Here is a 20,534-nt window from a genome sequence, read left to right as displayed (position 1 = left end):
ACTGTTGTAGTCCACTATATGGAAAAAATTCCTGAAATGTTTTCCTTAAAAAACTATTTCTTTCTGACCAATAAAAAAGAAAGACATGAACATCTTGGATGACAAGGGGGTGAGTAAATGATACATTTTTGTTGTGTAAGTGAACTTCTCCTTTAACCCTAGCTTCTTGTGTGCATGCTGGCTTCTTATTGTTCACCAGCTCACATTCAGAAACACATTGAGTTTAATGAGAGTGTTAATCTATGTACCATCTCCTCCCTTGCAGATTTGAAGAGCTGCAGAGCGAAGATGATCAGGGGAGTGATGTTTACTCTGATGTAGATCCTCCAAACTGGCAGCAGCTGGTCGGGCGTGATGTTTTAGCAGGCCTGACGCCCCACGAGATCAAGAGACAAGAAGTCATTAATGGTACGATCTTGTTCGCTTTTCAAGACAGGTGCAAGTCAGATTTAACGTACACAATGCATTGTTAGAGCTGATGTTTTGCTTTTGAGATAACCCTCAGTCTATCTGATTCTCGCAGAACTGTTCTACACGGAGCGAGCCCATGTACGCATGCTAAAGGTCCTAGACAGTGTCTTCTACCAGAAACTCACCCGAGACAACATACTGCCCCCTGCTGACATCAAGAACATATTCACCAACCTAGAGGAAATCATCCAGCTGCATCGTATGTGTTATTTTTTCTTTTCGGATATGTTTTTCTTTATATAATCTGCCACATGTTTCACATCATGGTATTTGCTTTTAAAATTCCAGTGAGGATAGCTGATCAAATGACAACGATACGCAAGAAGAACGAGTCGTCCGTCATCGACCACATAGGAGATGAGTTGCTGTCTTGGGTAAGAGCTCATGTTTTGCTCGTATTCTGTGGCTGTTGTGGTAGGTCTTCTCTGGGTGATAAGACTCCCACTCACCCACAAATCCTCTGGCTTGTTGTTTTGTAGTTCAGTGGTGGAGAGGAGGAGAAGATCAAGCAAGCAGTGGGCACTTTCTGCAGTAACCAGCCCTTCGCCCTGGAGCTCATCAAATCCCGGCAGAAGAAGGACCAGCGTTTCACCTCCTTCATGCAGGTGGGTCGATGCTCCTCGCTGGCCGCAGGGCCGTGTGAGATAGAGTTCACTTGAGAGAAACTGTGTTTGGAGCGTTGCAGACAAACAGTACCGTTTAAAGGTTTGGGGTTTTGGGGTCAGTACGATTTTTAAAAAAATTATTTAAAAGATGTTTCTTATGCTCACCAACGCTGCATTTATTTACAAAAAAAAGAACAATTTTTTTGAAGTGTAAATATTGTGTTACATTACACTGCTGTTTAAAAGTTTGGGATCAGTAATGTTTTTCTGCTCATCAAGACTGCATTTATTTGATCAAAAATACAAAAAAACAGTAGTATTGTGAAATATTATTGCAATTAAAAATACAATATAATCCTGTGACGCAAAGCTGATTTTTTATTATCATTACTCCAGTCTTCAGTGTCACATGGTCCTTCAGAAATCATGCTATTATGCTGATTTATTATCAGTGTTGGAAACCGTTGTGCTGTTTAATATTTTTTGGGAACCTGTGATACTTTTTTCAGGAGTCTTTGATGAATGAAATTAATTAATGAAAACATTAAAAAGGACAGCGTTTAGTTAATAGTAAAAAAAAAAAAAATAGAAAACTTTTGTAACAATACCATTCAAAAGTTTGAGGTCAACATTTTTTTTCTTTCCATTTCGAAAGGAATTAATATTTTTATTCAGCAAGGATGTGTTAAATGAAGAAAAAGTGAAAGTACAGATGTATATTGTTGTATTTTGTTATATTTTGAATAAATGCTGTTCTTTTGAACTTTTTATTCATCAGAGAATCCTGAAAAAAGTATCAGGTTCCAAAAAAATATTCATAAAACATTGATAATAAATCAGCATATTAGAATGATTTCTGAAGGATCATGTAACACTTAAGACTGGAGTAATGATTGATGAAAATTCAGCTTTGCATCACAGAAAAAAAATATTTTAAAGTTTATTAAAATAGAAATTATTTAAAAAGTAATAATATTTCACAATATTACTTTTTTGCTGTATTTTTGATCAAATATACAAGAGACTCTTACTGTCACTTTGGATCAGTTTGATGTATTCTTGCTGAATGAACTATTCATTTCTTAAAAAAAAAAATCTTTTGAGTGTGTACATTTGTATGTTGTTTGCAATTTTCATATTTAGGGCTGTCAAAGTTAATGTGTTAATGCATGCGATTCATTAAATAATGTTGGTTGCAATATTCACTTTTTTATTTTGTTGTGCATGTATTCTTTTAGGCAGAAAGGGAATGTGTTAATGTACTAACTTGATTGTTTTAATATGCAATTAATTTATTCTAATTGCATTCGAATAAAGTGACAGCCCTACTAATTTTACAGCAAATGGCAGGTTTGTTGTGTTGACACAGAAGTGATGCTTATCTAAATAATCTTTGATTGTTAATAGTATCAGTTTTGTCTGGCAGCCAAGCTTTAGAGAAAACAGAAGACAAAGGAGATTTTGTTTAATTGGGGCTTTATTTGTAGGATATACTGTAGAATTTGCTTATCTTGGAGATAAGAGTTTATGAACCTTAGGCAGATGTAGTTGTGTGGAGCCTTGGGAGTGTTGAGAGCTTGTGTTTGTCTCTGCACTGTTTTCATCTCATAGTAGAAGTGGATGCAGGGAACATGGAGAGTAAGACTTAAGATTTAACAACCTTTCCACATACACTGCATTTTCTGAAATCAACCGCGCTAATCTCTCCATTGAGAAAACTAGTGTGTAAGCACTAGAGCATAAAGGTGTAATAAAAATGTCAAATCCACTGTTATGCTCATTATGCCTTTGAGGTATATATTAAAGAAAATGGAGCCTTTTCACATTTTAAACAAGCAGTTCTCTTAGTTTTCTTACCTCCATTTTGTTCCAAATGCATGTGACTGACTTTCTTCTGTGGAGGAGAAAAGGAGAGAGTTAGGAAAGGAGAGAGAATGTTCACGCTGCTCTTTTCATGCATTGAAAATGAATGGTGACCAATGAGAGCAGAGGTGAGGGGGAACATTTTCTGTGACTTACTTCAGTCTGTTCCTCACATAAAGCATCAATATGACCTCAAAAGACATGAACATTGCAATATTTGCTTGGACCACTTTTATGATATTTTTATGGAGCCATTTTGATTTGGTCAGCACTTGGAAATGCTGCGATTCTCATTGTGTTTTCAGCTTCTGCCGCTTCGATATGTGACCCTGGACCACAAAACCAGTCATAAGTGTCAATTTTTTTTTATCATCTGAAAGCTGAATAAATAAGCTTTCTATTGATGTGTGGTTTGTTATTTGTCTGAGATGCAGCTATTTGAAAGTCTGGAATCTTGGGGTATAAAAAAAAATCGCCTTTAAAGTTGCCCAAATGAAATTCTTAGTGTGCATATTGCCAATCAAAAGTAAGAAATCTTAGTAATGCATATTACGTTTCAATATATTTACGGTGGGAAATTTACAAAATATCTTCATGGAACATGATCTTTACTTAATATCCTAATGATTTTTGGCATAAAAGAAAAATTGATCATTTTGACACATACAATGTAATTTTGGCTATTGCGACAAATGTGCCCATGCTACTTTAAACTGGTTTTGTCATATGAGGTCATAAACATATAACTGTAATGACTAGAACTGCTCTGAGAGTCACTTATTTGGCAAAAACTATCGTCATAAAATAAAAGTTTGGTTTAACTTGAAGAAACTGTGACAGAAAATTATCATTAAAACATTATTTTTTAATTGAAAAATTATTTACAAGAAATATGTAAATGCATGACGGTATTTCTGAAAATAAATAAAATAATTCTAAATATTTTTTTAAATCAATTAATTAGAGATGCTTTTGAGAATTATTAGAATTTAACTAAACTTAAAATAGAATCTAGAAAAGTTATAGAAAACACATAATTTGGTAAAAATAACTAAATTTGAGAATAAATAAAACCTATTTCATAGGGCCTTAAAAATATAACTGAAGTTATGTATTTAATGTTAAACTTTTTAATAAATTGATATTAAATTGTGTAAGTTTCATGATGTTTAAATAATTAGACATGCTTTTTGATTAGTATTTTTTCATTTAACAATTAAAACAGAGTCTAGAAAAATTAAAATGCAAAAAAATGGAACTTGGAAAAAATCAAAAGGGATTTGGAAAAAAAAACATTCACTTTAATTGTATGGAACATTGCTTTTTTTAGTATTTTAAATATATACTGTTTTTATTAGTTAAATATACTGTTTTGTATTCTTTATTTTAAAGTAGGTGTTATTTTATATTTTCAGTTTTCATTTTAAATTTAGTTTTAGTGATTTTATGTGCTTTTGACATTTTTTTTCTATATTTCTATTTCAGTGTTACTTTCATTAATTTTAGTACTTCAGGTTAAACTTATTTCAATTAGTTTCCAAGGCATCATTTCGAATTTCATTTTTCAAATGTCATTTATAGTTTGTTTTATTTCCACTTTATTTTAATTAACAAAATTTGTTTGAATAGTTTTACTTACCGCAACAACACTGGTATGGAAAAGAGAAGCATGAACATCTTCCTAATATGTGACCCTTTACCACAAAAGCGTTCATAATGGTCATTTTTTTTAAATTAAGATCTGAATAAATAAGCTTTCCATTGATGTATGGTTTGTTAGGATAGGACAATAGTTGTCTGAGATACAACTATTTGAAAATCTGAAATCTGAATTAAATCTGAGTGCAAAAATATCAAAATATTAAGAAAATCACCTTTAAAGTTGTCCAAATGAAGTTCTTAGCAATGCTCATTGCTAATCAAAAATTAAATTTTGATATATTTTTAGTGGGAAATTTACAAAATATCTTAATTGAACATATATATTAATATCTTAATGATTTTGACATAAAAGAAAAATCAATCATTTTGACCCATACAAATGTATTTTTGGTTATTGCTACAAATATACCCGTGCTACTCAAGACTGGTTTTGTGGTCCAGGGTCACACATCTCCGTTTGTCATCTATGGAAACGAAAGTCATAAAGGTTTAAAACAAAATGAGAGTGAATAATTAATGACAGTATATGAATTTTTGATTAAACTATCTCTCTGATTGATGACATGAAGAGTTTGTGAGTGAGGTGACAGTATATTTACACATTTCAGAGATATTTTCGTGGCTGTTTACCAAGACGTTAGTGATTCCAGTTACCTTGCTGACGGATCACAATATTGTGACTTGCAGAGGATTACTTTCTCACTTGAGTGAAGGGTAAAATCCACACTGAAGTGTATTATTCATGATGTTGGAGACTCTTGATAACAAGGAAATATGCAAAAGATTAAGGAGGCTTTTGTTGTGGATTTGCATGTACTGTTGTCCTCAATTTATTGTTTGATTGTTTCTGCACCATTTGCAGGAGGCTGAAAGCAATCGCCTGTGTCGACGATTACAGCTAAAGGACATCATCCCTGCAGAGATGCAGAGGTTCACCAAGTACCCCTTACTGATGGACAACATTGTCAAGTACACAGGTATACTCCTCCTGCATTCATCCAGTCTGTTTGATTTACATTAAAGTTAAGCGAATGCTTATTCCACACAATATTTAAAACAAATTCACCACGAAAATGTTTTAAAACAAAATGGCAAGTTTAGGATTGACCTCCAGGTTTACTAACAGGTGTGACTCCTGTTCTCTTGTGCACTTAAAACAGTTGGAGAACGAGAGAAAACATCTGTTCTGTCACTTTTTTGCAACCTGAAAGGGGTTGTCAGTCATAGCTTTGCTGATTGACAGCAAAAAATGATTTGTGACACTCTCACCTCATGCCATAGGTATGTCAGTGATGCTATTTGTCGACTGGAACAACCAAACTCATTAAAAATTCAGTTGTTAGTCCTGAAAATTTTAAGGAAGTCACTTTCGTTATTGAATGCAAATTAGCGTATTAGAATGATTTCTGAAGGATCACGTGACACTGAAAACTGAAGCAATGATGCTGAAAATTCAGCTTTGCATCACAGTGATTAATTATCATTTGAAATATATAAAAGTAAAAAAAATAACTATTTTAAATTGAATATTATAGAATGTTTGTGTATAAATACAACAAAGTATTTATTATCATACACATAAAAATATATATTACTGTATATTTGCAGAAAGAAAGCAGATATTTATATGCAGGTATACTATATGCAGGTTGTTAGATATATCTTAGATAATCTCTTTGTAAGATATTGTACTATTTTAAAATGTATTAACATTTTAAATTATTTTTTATTTAATATTTTCTGTATACATTTAAAATTTTGTTTTAGTCATTTTATGTGCTTTTGTCATTTTTTTTATTAGTTTTTCTGTATCTCTGATTATTTTTTATAGCTTTGCCATCACAGTGATAAATTACAATTTAAAATATATTAACAAAGAAAAATAATATTTCAAAATAAATTAATTATTAAATATTTAATTTTTTTCTAACAAAACTATATTTAAATTAGTTTTTTTATCATTTTGTAAGGTATTTTTATTTTACATCAAATCACATCCTTTTAAATTATTTTATATTTGTATTTTATATTTTCAGTGTACATTTTTTTATTTTGTTTTAGTAATTGTATGTTCTTTTTTCATTTTCCTTATTTTTTCTATATTTTTTACCTTTTCCAGCTTTGCCATCAGTGATCAATTAAAATTTAAAATATTATTATTAACATTATTGAAAACAAATGGAAAATGTCAAAATAAACGAATCTTTTTATATATATAAATACATATTTATTAACATTACATATTAATACAAATATATATTATTGTATATTTTTAAAACAAAACTATATTAGGTTTTATTTTATATTTTCAGTATACATTTTTAATTTAGTTTTAATAATTGTATGTGCTTTTGTCAGTTTTATATTTTTTTTTCTATAGTTCTTTTAAACTTTTTTTCAGCTTTTCCATCAGTAATAAATTACAATTTAAAATAAATGAATTAAAAAAAAATGTAAATATATTTACAAATAAACAAATCTCTCTTTTATATATATATATATATATATATTAGTGGTGGGCATAGATTTTTTTTTTTTAAATCTAGATTAATCTCACTGTAATCTTGGAATTAATCTAGATTAAAATGGCTAATTTGAATTCTGATAAAGGCATTCAGAATATGTGTGCTACCCAAATAATGACTAAAAGTAAGTCTTTGAGATCGGGTTTTCTCAAGCCAGGTGGCCAAAAAATGCATCACAAACTGCTTGACAATTGCATTTACAACACAAGCAACTATACAAACTTGTGTGACCAACTATTCCTACACTGCATGTACTTCTGCGTAAAAGGCTGCGCGACGTGCGCGTTGCAGTTAAAAACACAGACGCGTACGGGCATGGATATCTGCGTGCATAGTCTTTCAGTTAAACTGCGTTGCTTTTAGAAGCGTCAATTCAGTTGTTGCATATAGTTTAATGCCTTTATTTCGGGATTATCAAAGTATATTATAACTCAAATTTGAGATTTTACTTGGGCACAGCAGATTTTCACTGGGGCACGTGCCCCAGTAAAAAGGGTCTAGCAACGCCCCTGCCCTGAAGCAAACCCGGCGGCTTCATAGCTGCATCCATGTTAGCACATCTTATTTGATGTGGTAATTTAGGCATACACAGTAGGCATACACACAGGTTCGAAGACTCGTTCTCGCCCCCTACAGTGCTAAAATATCAAGGTGAAAGTCATCATAGCTTGCGTAGTATAGACCCAGCTCCCAACCCCACTTTGAGAAAAGATTAACGGCGATATTTTTTTTATCGCCCGATAAGAGCCTCACGTTAACGCCGAGAACGGCCCACCACTAATATATATATATACAATTTTATTTTTTTTATTAACATGCATAACCCATACTAATATATATTACTGTATATTTACAGGAAGCAGTGATTGATTGATTGAACGATTATTATTATTATTATTATTCATTTTATTTTTTTACAAATGTAAATGCAGTTGTGGTTTTTATTTCTTATTGTACATGTTGTCATTTTATAAAACATTTTATACTATTATAGTATTTATTACTATTTTCAATAAGGTTATATTTTGTGTTTTGTGTATGCATTTTGAATTTAGTTTTAGTCATTTTATGTGCTTTTGTCAGTATTATTAGTTTTTCTATACAAATGTAAATGCAGTTGTGGTTTTTATTTCTTATTGTACGACATTTTATACTATTATAGTATTTATTAATATTTTGAATTAGGTTTTATTTTGTAGTTTGTGTAAGCATTTTGAATTTAGTTTTAGTAATTTTATGTGCTTTTGTCATTATTATTCGTCTTTCTATATTTCTGTTTAACTTTTTTCAGCTTTGCCATCAGTGATAAATTACAATATAGATATATTAACATGTTTTTTTTTATTATTTCTTGAAGTATATGTAGGAGTTTAAATGTTTGACAAATAAGAAGTGTGACTCTTACCTTTATTTTGTTAGATATTCAAAAAGCGTTTGCTGGCTGGACACCAACCATTAGTAAATTAGAGCTATGCCAGCTCTTAATTCCCCATTATTATTCTAAAATGTTCTGAAGAGGGAACCAAACACTTTCAAAGCGTCTCTCGCATTATTGGCCAGACGTGTTAAATTGCGGCTCTCTTGGCATTGTCAGAGGAAAGCAATAAATGTAAAGTATAACTAGCGATTAAGGAGGAGGTGATTCTCCTCATATTCATCTGCACTTGGCAGTAGTCTCACTGGTGGGCACTAGAGGAAATAGAGGGCACTTGGCTGGCCGGGATGTTCTTAAAGACTTGATTAGTCTCTTCTTGAAACGGGTGTGAATGTACATCATGTATCTTCTTTACCCACAGATGAGTCAGAGGAGAAAGACAAAGTGAGACGAGCGGCCGAATGCTGTCGACACATTCTCAGCCACGTCAACCAGTCCGTGAAGGAGTCCGAGAATAAACAGGTAAGCAGTGCAACTCGATCGAGCTGCCACTCTCTCTCGCTTTGGCAGACAGCCCAAGGCAGGCAGACTTTATAGCCTCGGGTCAGCTTAAAGGAAAGACTGGAAAACCAAAACTTAATGATTGTCAGTACTCATCTGAAGGTTGAAAGCTTCCAGGTCCTCTTACATCAGCCCTGAAACTGCTCTTGGAGTAGAAACAGGATGATCCAACCTTCTGTAAACTGCTGGAGATCATTGACAAGACAATTCATTAGAAGTCTAACCTTCCAGCATCTACAGTGTATTTCTTAAAGGATTGCAGCTTTGAAGGTTTTTTTGGTGGCTAAAATCATAAGAGGTCAGCCAATGTTAATGGAGTTTTCTGCATAAATATGTATTTTGTTTGCGTCCCACAGAGACTGGAGGACTACCAGAGACGGCTGGACCTCTCTTCCCTCAAGCAGAGCGAGAACCCCATGATCTCGGAGTTCAAGGTTAGTGCTAATCATACAGATTTGTCTAGGATTTGTCCTGGAGAGCCGTATTTGAGGAGCAGAAAATAGCAGGTTTTACCACCAGTTTTTTCTGTCATGCGGATCAACGTCAGTCATGTTTGTGTCTAAGTTGTGTATTTATTCAGACAGACAAAATATTATGATTTTCTTGGCATCCTTTTAGTTTTGGTAGCTTGGGGAAAACAAAAATTGATGTGCAAAACCAGTCTATATATGGTTTGAAATTACATTTAAAATTAGTCAAACCATCAAATTAGAGGTTTTCATTATTCATGACATGACTGAAATAGTTTTATTAAAGGATTAGTTCACTCCAGAATTAAAATGTCCTGATAATTTACTCACCCACATGTTTCAAGATGTTCATGTCTGTCTTTCTTCAGTTGAAAAGAAATTAAGCTTTAAAAAAAAAAAAAATCCAGGATTTTTTTTCTCCATTGACTTCAATGGGGATCAACAGGTTGAATGTCCAGATTGCACTTTCAGTGCAGCTTCAAAGGTCTCTACATGATCTCAGTCAGGGAATAAGTGTCTTATCTAGCAAAACATTTAAAAAAAGTGTCTAAATTTACCCTTTAATGCTCATATGTGGCATTCACTCAGCAGTATGTAATCTAGATGGGGGACATTTATTACCCTCTCTGAAAATGTGAATCTAGTCAGAGGTGGGTAGAGTAGCCAAAAACTGTACTCAAGTAAAAGTACAAGTACTTATATAAATAATTACTCAAGTTAGAGTAACAATCATAATAGTTACTTGAGTAATAGTAAAAAAGTATCCAATGAATAATCTTTATTAGGATCAGAAATTAACTGATTTCCACAGGGTCATTTCTTCATTTCTTACTTTAGGGAAATATTATATTTACCTTAAATCATATAACTCATTAAAGGTTGAAGCTGCAGTGGCAGTTTGTTATGCTAATTAGAGAATTTGCGAATGCATATTTATCAGACTTCAGTCAATGAGCGCGCACACTGACCAACTCCGAAGTTCGCTGTGAACGCTTCTGATTGGATGTTCATAAGCTCAACAGAAACATATGCGATTGGTTATAATGCTTAATGCTGAAGACCACGCAATAAATCTAATTGTAATAAAGCAAATCTACTACATATGAAATGCCACAATCGAAACTTTTCATTCACTTTACACATTTCACGTGACAGTCAATCTAGTTTACTACTACTACAATATTACTTAAATGAAATCGAATGCATACCTGTGGCAGCAAATAATACAGATCCTCATCGCAGGCCAACAGTGGAATTTGCAGATTTTGCTTCAATTGATTGTAGATCTTTATGTTCTCTGTGTTCGGTACAGTACAAATGAGATTCATGCTTCAGACGATTGATGCAGGGAACTTAACAAATCATTCAAAGTGATTTGCAATTTGTGATTCCCAAACCAATTCAGACCATTTTGTAGGCTTGTTCAAGGCCTTGAACAGAATCGACTCAAAAGAGTGATGCATTCGTGATTCATTTGTTCATGCCCCAGATAAAAGAGACAGCGCACTTGGAATAAACTACACATTTCTTACCATTAAAATTAAAGGAGTAGTTCACTTTCAGAACAAAAAATTACAGATAATGTACTCACCCTCTTGTCATTCATGTTCATGTCTTTCTTTCTTCAGTTGTAAGGAAATGTTTTTTGAGGAAAACATTTCAGGATTTCTCTCCATAAAGTGGACTTCTATGGTACCCTCAAGTTTGAACTTCCAAAATGCAGCTTAAAATGGCTCTAAACCATCACAGCTGAGGAAACAAGGGTCTTATCTAGCAAAACGATTGGTTATTTTCTAAAAAAAAAATTACAATGTATATACTTTTTAACCTCAAATGCTCGTCTTGTCTAGCTCTGTGTACTCTGTGTAGAGAATAAAAAGTATATAAATTGTAAATGTTTTTAGAAAATAACCGATCGTTTTGCTAGATAAGACCCTTCTTCCTCTGCTGGGATCATTCAGAGCCCTTTGAAGCTGCATTTAAACAGCTTTTTGGAAGTTTGGGGGCACCATAGAAGTCCATTATATGGAAATTCTGAAATGTTTTCCTCAAAAAAACAATTTCTTTTTACGACTGAAGAAAGAAAGACATGAACATCTTGGATGACAAGGGGGTGAGTACATAATCTTTAAATTTTTGTTCTGAAAGCTAACTACTACTAGTTTTTTCTACAATTTTAGTGACGCATGTTGCGCAATATTTTTTTTTTTTTCTCTCCCACAGAACTTGGATCTCACTAAAAGAAAGATGGTTCATGAGGGCCCTCTGTCCTGGAAGATTAACAAAGACAAAACTATTGGTAAGCCACTGCTCTCAAACTTCCTAAAAGCTTGCTTTTTTGATTGTGTAATATAATAACACTGCTGTCTGTTTTTGCATCAGAGCTGTATACTTTACTCCTGGAAGACATTCTGGTGTTGCTGCAGAAGCAGGACGAGCGTTTTATTCTCAGGTGTCACAGCAAGAACCTCGCAGGAACAGCTGACACAAAACACATATTCAGTCCCATCATCAAACTCGGCACTGTGCTGGTGCGCTCAGTGGCGACAGGTGAACCTCTGACTTTTCATTTGTCAAACATACATACTCTCCCCGCATATAATCCTTATAGGGTTCCTTTATTTCCCCAAACAGATAACAGATCGTTCTTTGTGATCTCCATGTCCAAAAACGGAGCTCAGATTTATGAGTTGATGGCCCAAACAGTGTCCGAGCAGAGAATGTAAGTTTTCGCCACTTCTTTCCTTCTCATGTTTCTACTCTCTTGTTTATTAAACAGCGTTAATTGTCTTTTATATCAGGTGGCAACGGCAGATTGCTCAGAGGGCAGAGGTTATGAACGGCAAACCCCACAGCGTCATTCCTTTGCCTCAGCACGAGTGAGTTCCTCTCTAAATTTTCATAATCTTGATCCAAGACGATAGTAACAATACAATCTATGCATAAAAGTATTTGGAAAGTATGATAAAGCCCTGTACCTTACATAACTGTTCAATTGTGTTCTAGCGTTGACAGAGACAGCGTCGAGCTAAGCAAGTTCAGCAAAGGCTCTGAACGGATCTCCACAGGAAGCATCCAGTCCGCAGGTAGCTGTGCATGTACAAACGCTCCTCTGATTGTAAAAGTGTTGATTGCCACCTTACTCAGCTCAAGCCTTCATCATCTGTTCTCAGAGAAAGACAGCGAGTTTTCGCCCACGGCAGCCTTGCGGGATTGTGTCCCCGACTCCAACCCTGGGGAAGAAGACCAGGTCCCGAGAGCTGGCAGGGATGCCTCGTATCTGGACTCGGAACTCTTAAACGGCAGGGACGCAGATTCTCTGTCCTGTTCGTCTAAAGCAGACGAGGCTCTTAAAACCTGTAAGACTGCATTTGAACTGCATTACCTTGTGAACGCATCGCTTTCATATCATGTTTTGTTTTTGACGACTTGAAATGATAAATGTGAAATCATTTACATAACAAATTGCGCTTACCAGACGTCCTAGCAATGCCAGATTCTGTGATTTAAGGCTACTGTGGCTGTTTGTTTTGGCTTGTCCTCAGCATTGTCCTCTGCTGCCAACTTAAGAAACTGACAATTCAGCCTCTATTGATTATAGAAACTCCAGGAAAGAGTTATTTATTTTCCAATTGTCTTTTAATTAGTTTAGTATCTAACAATAGAAGACTTTTTTAAGATCTCGGGTACTTTCGCTTCCCAGTGGGAGTCACTTCTGCTGAAAGCAACAAATATGTGAACTTGCGGATCATCTTTTTTTTTTTTTTAATTTGAAGCTTTTTGTACGAGGTCAGCATGGGTCTTTAGTAGGGATGTAATGGTATTATCAATATCGTGGTATCGTGATAGCAAAATAATGTCTCAATGTTATATGACGATATGAAATGAAATGGATCTTCTAGGCAAAAAGTGTTTTGGTCCATTATGCTTTGGCACAGTTATCTGTCAAACAAACCAAAACTTAAAGCACAAAATGGCTTGATCTCTTTATCAAAATGAAGTGCGCACGTCATTCAGGCGATCAGATTGTGATCCGGTGTTTTCCGCAGCTCAGAAATTTTGATATTGTTACATCCCTAGTCTTTTGGTATTTAAACATCATGTTGGATAGCAGTTTGTTTTAGTAATGGGAAATCTGACTCTACAAACCAGTTCCTTTGAACAGTTTGTTTCCGTGAACCGATTAAAAAAAACAACACACACACTAAATGATTCTTTTACGTCCCTGATAGCCCAATGTGGTATATTTTATGCTCTAATGTGTTTCAATAAATCCATAAATAGGTCCACATTTCTTTTTTGGTAAAGGGAACTCCGGGTGTTAAAGGAACACTCCACTTTTTTTGGAAATAGGCTCATTCTCCAACTCCCCCCGAGTTAATAAGTTGATTTTTACCGTTTTGAAATCCATTCAGCTGTTCTCCTGTTCTGGCGATATCACTTTTAGCATAGCTTAGCATAGATCATTGAATCCTATTAGACCAATAACATCGCATTCAAAAATGTCCAACGAGTTTCCATATTTGTTGTATTTAAAACTTGACTCTTCTGTAGTTATATCGTGTACTAAGACCGGCGGAAAATGTAAAGCTGTGATTTTCTAGGCTGATAAGATTAGGAACTACACTTTCATTCCGGCGTAATAGTCAAGGAAGTTTGCTGCCATAATAAGGCTGAAGCAGGAGCAGTAATACCACGCAGCACATGTGCAAATGCTAAACTAGCTGGGAACTCATTTCTGATAATACTCCGCCTGCTTCGGCCATATTACGGCAGCAAACTTCCTTGACTTTACGCCGGAATGGAAGTGTAGTTCCTAATCTTATCAGCCTAGAAACTCGCAGCTTTGCATTTCCACCGGTCTTAGTACACGATGTAACTACAGAAGAGTCAAGTTTTAAATAGGACAAATATCGAAACTCGTTGGTCATTTTTGAACGCGATGCTACTGGTCTAATAGGATTCAATGATCTATGCAAAGCTATGCTAAAAGTGATATCGCCAGAACAGGAGAACAGTTGAATGGATTTCAAAATGGTAAAACTCAATTTATTAACTCGGGAGAATGAGCCTATTTCCAAAAAAAGTGGAGTGTTCCTTTAAGACTTGTATGGCTTAATATAATGTAAATGATGTCTCTTACTGAAATTGGTAGTAGAAAACCCATGAAAGATTTGTCATCTAAAAAATACACATAATTTTATACATATCTTGGACTATGGGGAATGCCATTATTTCGATGAAGTCAAATGGTTGATCTCAGTGAGCTACTGGTGCTACATGTTGCTATTTTTACTGCCACTCAAATCGGAAAATAAAATACTGATACGATGCCTCATTGTTCTGCAAGATCAAAACAAAAGAAGTTATATAAGTCTTCACTGCTTTCCTACTGAAGAGGAGAAAAGGTCTGTGGATGAATAAAACTTCCTAAAGACCCGCGTTTTTGTTCTCTCCACTTTAGCCCTGATTCTTTTGAGGCTTTTAGTAGAACAGCGACTGAAAGAGCTTACCAACGGCAGAGACAAGAAATGCTAGATGCCATCCTGGCAGGATGTAAACATGCCGACGCTTGTCTTGATGCCACAGCCACCGAAGGAGTTTCTCAGTGTGGATTTATCTCGATTTTCAGGGGCATTTAGACTCCTTGTGGTAAAAAAATCGATGGCATGCCTTTTTGGTTTAAGCCTTTTCTTATATCCATTGCCACTTGTAAGCTCTTTCAGTAGCTTTGGGCATCATATCAGTATTCTATTTTCCGAGTTGTTTTACGGTAAAAATAGCAACGGGTAGCGCCAATAGCTTACAGAGTGCAACCATTTTACATCATCGAAATAATAGCACCCCCCATAGTCCAAAACATGTATAAATTGTGTATCTTTCATTGGTTTTCTACTATATTTTCAGTAAGAGACATCATTTATGTTATATTAAGGCATACAAATCTCTTTAATTTTTTAAAGGGATAGTCCACCTCAAAATGTTGGTAAACAGTTTTGATTCCCATTGACTTCCATTGTATGGACAAAAAAAATAGGGTCTCAATATCACACTTGTCCTGCACGTTGTGTTATCAGCGTCTTCATTTCCGGTTGTTTTGAGGCAGTGTATCATTTAATAAGATCTCTGTACACACAATTGTCTTTTTCAGTGGCAGCGCTGAAGCAGGTGCTGGTGACTCAGCTGATGGCTCAGGATGAGGGCGAGCGATTGTGCCGATCGGCCGGCAGTCGTCTTCTCAGGACCACCTCTCTACGCACACCGGTGGAGCACAGCTCAACTCGCACCCCTAGTCGAGCTCAGGATTACACCTCTGGAGATACGGGCTTCTACGAGTGCCCAGAGGACTACGGTGAGTGTTTGACCCAGAAACATTATTGACTTGAAGTAATACTGGAGAAAATGGTGTTGAGATGTGGCATGGTGGATAGTACACATCCCAGCTGACTTTAGTTGTGCTTTGCAGCAGCTTACCTGGTTCTGGAGGGCTACGGTGGCCCAGGCGAGAGCAGTACAGATGATGATATTCAGGTCCGGAGAAAGGAGTCAAGTTTGGCCCACAGCTGTGCTGCCGACTCGGGCATCAGTCTGAAGTTCTCCTCGCCCTCCTCAGGCAGCACGTCTCGCCTCAGCAGACAGGTCCTCTCACATCTGCGCTGCCTGCAAGCCAACCTCAACCACCTCAAGGTCTGTCCGCTCTCATCGCTTTTTGAATTTTAGGGCTCCACAATATTTTAAATATTCACAATATACGTATAAATGTTTTGTTGGCTATATAAAATGTAATCTTGATGACTTTTTTTGAGGCACTTAAGTTCCTAAAGACTGGGTCATTAGACTAGTTTTTTAGTGTTAATTTTTTTTACCAAATGTTTTTTTAACAGCTCATGTGTTTTTATTCACTATACTTGATTTATGATTGATTCAGATCATTTTTGTCTAATAACTGATATGTAGATTTAAATAATTTTTTTTATTTTTGTAATACATAGACCAAATGTGCGTTTATATTATAAAATCCTTTTTTAAAATTACTTTTATACATTTAGATTTATTTATTATGTATTAATAATCTTTATTACTTTAATAATCATTTTATTATTGTTAATGATATATTAATAGTTATTATACAGAATTTCTATATATTATTTATTTAATAATACAATCGAATTTATTATTACTCTATTACGGTTATTTAATTATATACATTTAATAATGGTTATGTTTATATATTTTTATACTAATATACTATACTAATTTTTGAATGACTACAGATTTTTTTTAATAACTTCGACAAATTGTTTTTTTTTCTAATAATATGTAGCAGTTTTTTTGTAATTTTGTTATATATAAACAAAACGTGTATAAATTATTATTATTATTGTTGTCAATGATTTAATAATAGTAATTATAGATTATTCAATAATTCTCTTAAATGTATTACTAATACAGTTGCTAAATTATATACATTTAATAACGATTATGTTCATTTGTTTTTATTTACTGGATTTTTGTGACTGATACAGATATTTATTGTATTAAGTATTGATTATTGTAATTTTGTAATATATAAACAAAATGTGTGTATATGTATTGTAAAAATCAGTTTTTAAAATAAATGTATAATTTATTTATTAATGATTTTGTAATAATTTATTATTGTTGATTATTTAATAATAATAATTATACATAATTTCTATATATTATTTAATAATACAATTCAATTTATTCATTTATTACAAGTACAATCATTAAATTCTCTACATATTTAATAATAATTATGTTCATGTTTTTATCCACTATACTGGATTTTTATGACTGATATATATCTTTTTTATTTAATAACTGATATGTAGAAGTAATTTTATTTTGTTTAATTTATTTTGGTAGTTTTGTAATATATAGACAAAATGTGTGTGTGTATATTATAAAATCACTTTTATACATTTATATTTATTGATGATTTTTATTACATTAATAATAATATTTGTATTATTGTTAATGATTTAACAATAGTAATTATACATCATTTCTATAGATTATTTGATAATACAATTTAATTTATTACTAGTATGGTTATTACATTCAATAAATTTATTAAAGTTTGTTCATTCAATTATTTTACTTATTTTTGTTATTTTGTAATATATAGACAATGTGTGTATATATTATAAAATTAATTTTTAAAATCACTTTTACACATTTATATGTATCAATTATATTTATTACAATAATAATTATATTATTGTTAATGATTTCGTAATAGTAATAATACATAATTTCTACATGTTAATTTAACACAATTTAATTTATTACTAATACAATTTAGTAATGATTGCTAATTTATTGTTGTTAATGAATTAATAATAGGATTATCAATTTAATTATCATCATTATTTATAAACCTAACAAATAATATAAATATATTTTAAAATAGATTTTTTTTCTTAAATTCCCATTTGAAAAATTGGAAATTATCTAAATTTATGAAATAATATCTTAATCTTTTAATACTTTTATTTGTTGTTGACCGATACTTTTTTGTTTATTGGCCGATTATCAGTGTTTCTATACTTTTAAGCCTGTATTAATTTGAGTAATAACTTGGTTATATTTTTCAGGAGATGGAAACAAAGTATTATAATCTACTTCGCCAAAGGCCTGTTGGGTCAGCCGCAGATCCGGACGAGAGCAGAGGTAACCTGAACACCACTGTGCCTGCTAAACATTTCAAATCAAACAGCCTCTGACACAGAGTTTTCTGTTTTAGGATTATTCCATCATTCTGCTCTGTTTTATTCCTCCCACAGATAAGAAATAGAGTGGCAGAAGTTCCCGGCTCCTGTGATGATGGGGGCAATGCTTCTATCCGCAACATGCTCCGCACAAGCCTGTCTTCCTCACTGCTGAACACCTCCATCCAAAAAATGAGGGGAATACTCTAACAAGGCCTCTCGCTTCTGTCAGCACTCGTCAATTAGGGAAGACGGACTGTCTCCTCTCAGCCTTACCTGTCCCGAGTACATGTCCTCATTCCAATGAACGTGGGCAGCCCAGTCCTCCTCCTCCTCCTTTCCCAGCAGCCTTAGCTAGAGAAAGGAGAAAACTATACCAAAATGTACAAAGCTGTGTGTTTAGAAAATATATAAGTTGAACAAGGAATTTTTTTAAACTAATGTATTAAGTTTTCTTTTTTAAATCCCAAGATGTATTTATTTTTCCTTTTAGTGTTTTCCATGTTTCTCGCATGCTTTTGGCTGTTGAAACTCTTAAGCTGTCTGTCGCTGTAGGCTTCAGTGTGACTGAACAGGGCGAGCGCTCCAGAATTCAGACTCTCTTCTCCCCCACAATTTTTACGCGTGGAAGCCCAAGTCTGTGCAGTACATAAAGAGAAGTTTTCGCTCAAGGCCTCCCTCAGTTACTCCAGCCAGCTGACATTCCTTCCAGAGCCCCGGACTGATTCATTCGCCCCTGAGACCCTCCTGCTGAGATGAAGAGTGGATGGAGCTCAGGCTCTCTTGGTCTGCAGCTACATTTTGATGACTGCAAAAAGAGAAGATTGGCCATTGAGATTGAAGGTGATGCAAAACCTGGAAATAAAGATGCAATGACAAAACCTTTGTACTGATCAATTTTGCCTTCATTTATTAAAATATATAATGAGAACGTGTGCTGGAATGTTCCTGACAGTAGTTTGTCAATCAAAATGACATTAGCATATTGTTTGAAAACAAAATAACTCTAATTCTGTCATTAATTACTCACCCTCGTGTCGTTCCAAACCCACAAGACCTTCATTCATCTTCGGAACAAAAATGAAGATATTTTTGATTAAATCCAAGAGCTTTCTGACCCTGCATAGACAGCAACGCAACTGACACATTCAAGTGGCGGAAAGGTAGTAAGGACGTCGATAAAATAGTTCTTGTGACATCAGTGGTTCAACCGTAATTTTATGACACAAAGAAAACAAAAATTACGACTTTATTAAATCAATTTCTTTTCTACCACGCTTTCTTGAGAGAACCACGATGCAAAACACGTCGACTGACAAGGAAAAACATTTTTTTGTAGCTTTATAACATTACGGTTGAACCACTGATGTCATTTGAACTATTTTATCGATGTCCTTACTACCTTTTCTTGATTGTGGTAATGGAGGGTTTGCATTTACGCCACGATTTGGTCAGTCACCTGGATGCGCAGCCATACTGGTAATACTTGAATGTAAACAACAGCATTGATTGCATGGTAAATGTTCTGCTAATTTATGCTGTCGGAAAAACACGTTGGAAGCTGCTAAATCCCTGTTGAAAAAAAAAACAGCTAAAACCAGCCTAGGGTGGTCTTAGCTGGTTTAATCTGGAAGTATCTGGTTTTATCCCCAAAACCAGCCTGTTGACCAGCTATGACCAGCAAAAACCAGCCAACCAGCCTAGGCTAGTTTTAGCTGTTTTTTTTTTTTTTTTTTTTTCAGCAGGGATCATATAGAGAAGGACTTAGAAAGCAGAAAAGGCACAATATTTTGACAAACTACCATTAATAGGTGGTAAAGATGCATACAAGCAGTATTAATTAAGATATTAGCCAAATATTTCGCCTACCTGACCAGAAATAAGAACAAACAAAAATGATGTCAAGATTCTTACCTAGAAAGCCTGGTTCAGTGCAAATGCCTTTTGGTCCTCAGTTTTTTTTTGCACTCTTCTCCTTGATTTGTTATAACTTTTGGCAGTCTATAGTATTCCTAATGTGTCCTGGTCAGACCAAATAGTTCAACCCAAAACAAGACAACTGACAATTGACCACTTTCAGCAGCAATAATCAGCAAACTGCCAGTTTCGTTCGGTTCCGTGGCATTGTTTACGTTCACTGCTGCCAGTATTACTGATTGCTAAAGCACAACACTGTTTGAAAAAAAAAAATAGTCCATGTGACACCAGTGGTTAAACCGTTTTTATGACGCTTATGTGCGCACAGAAAATAAAAATAATGACTTTTT

General features: G+C 34.1%; 1 protein-coding gene across 2 annotated transcripts in view; it reads left to right on the top strand.

Moving 5' to 3' along the window:
- arhgef12a (Rho guanine nucleotide exchange factor (GEF) 12a) overlaps positions 1–19,152 on the top strand; it is an 81,112-nt gene extending 61,960 nt beyond the window's left edge. For both annotated transcript variants that reach the window (XM_073817660.1, XM_073817659.1), the window contains 17 exons: positions 266–408; positions 524–670; positions 760–845; positions 951–1,076; positions 5,464–5,578; positions 8,923–9,023; positions 9,419–9,496; positions 11,756–11,831; positions 11,915–12,082; positions 12,167–12,254; positions 12,334–12,411; positions 12,539–12,618; positions 12,706–12,891; positions 15,684–15,884; positions 15,999–16,219; positions 18,154–18,229; positions 18,343–19,152. In XM_073817660.1, the coding sequence (XP_073673761.1) occupies positions 266–408; positions 524–670; positions 760–845; positions 951–1,076; positions 5,464–5,578; positions 8,923–9,023; positions 9,419–9,496; positions 11,756–11,831; positions 11,915–12,082; positions 12,167–12,254; positions 12,334–12,411; positions 12,539–12,618; positions 12,706–12,891; positions 15,684–15,884; positions 15,999–16,219; positions 18,154–18,229; positions 18,343–18,353 (1,981 nt within the window). In that variant the 3' untranslated portion in view covers positions 18,354–19,152. The remainder of the gene's footprint in view (positions 1–265; positions 409–523; positions 671–759; positions 846–950; positions 1,077–5,463; positions 5,579–8,922; positions 9,024–9,418; positions 9,497–11,755; positions 11,832–11,914; positions 12,083–12,166; positions 12,255–12,333; positions 12,412–12,538; positions 12,619–12,705; positions 12,892–15,683; positions 15,885–15,998; positions 16,220–18,153; positions 18,230–18,342) is intronic.
- The last annotated feature ends 1,382 nt before the right edge of the window (positions 19,153–20,534 follow it).

This window comes from Garra rufa, chromosome 14 (genome assembly GCF_049309525.1).
Source record: "Garra rufa chromosome 14, GarRuf1.0, whole genome shotgun sequence".
NCBI lineage: Eukaryota > Metazoa > Chordata > Actinopteri > Cypriniformes > Cyprinidae > Garra > Garra rufa.
Note: the sequence above shows the minus strand (reverse complement) of the source record. Positions and strands in the feature narration are given on the sequence as shown.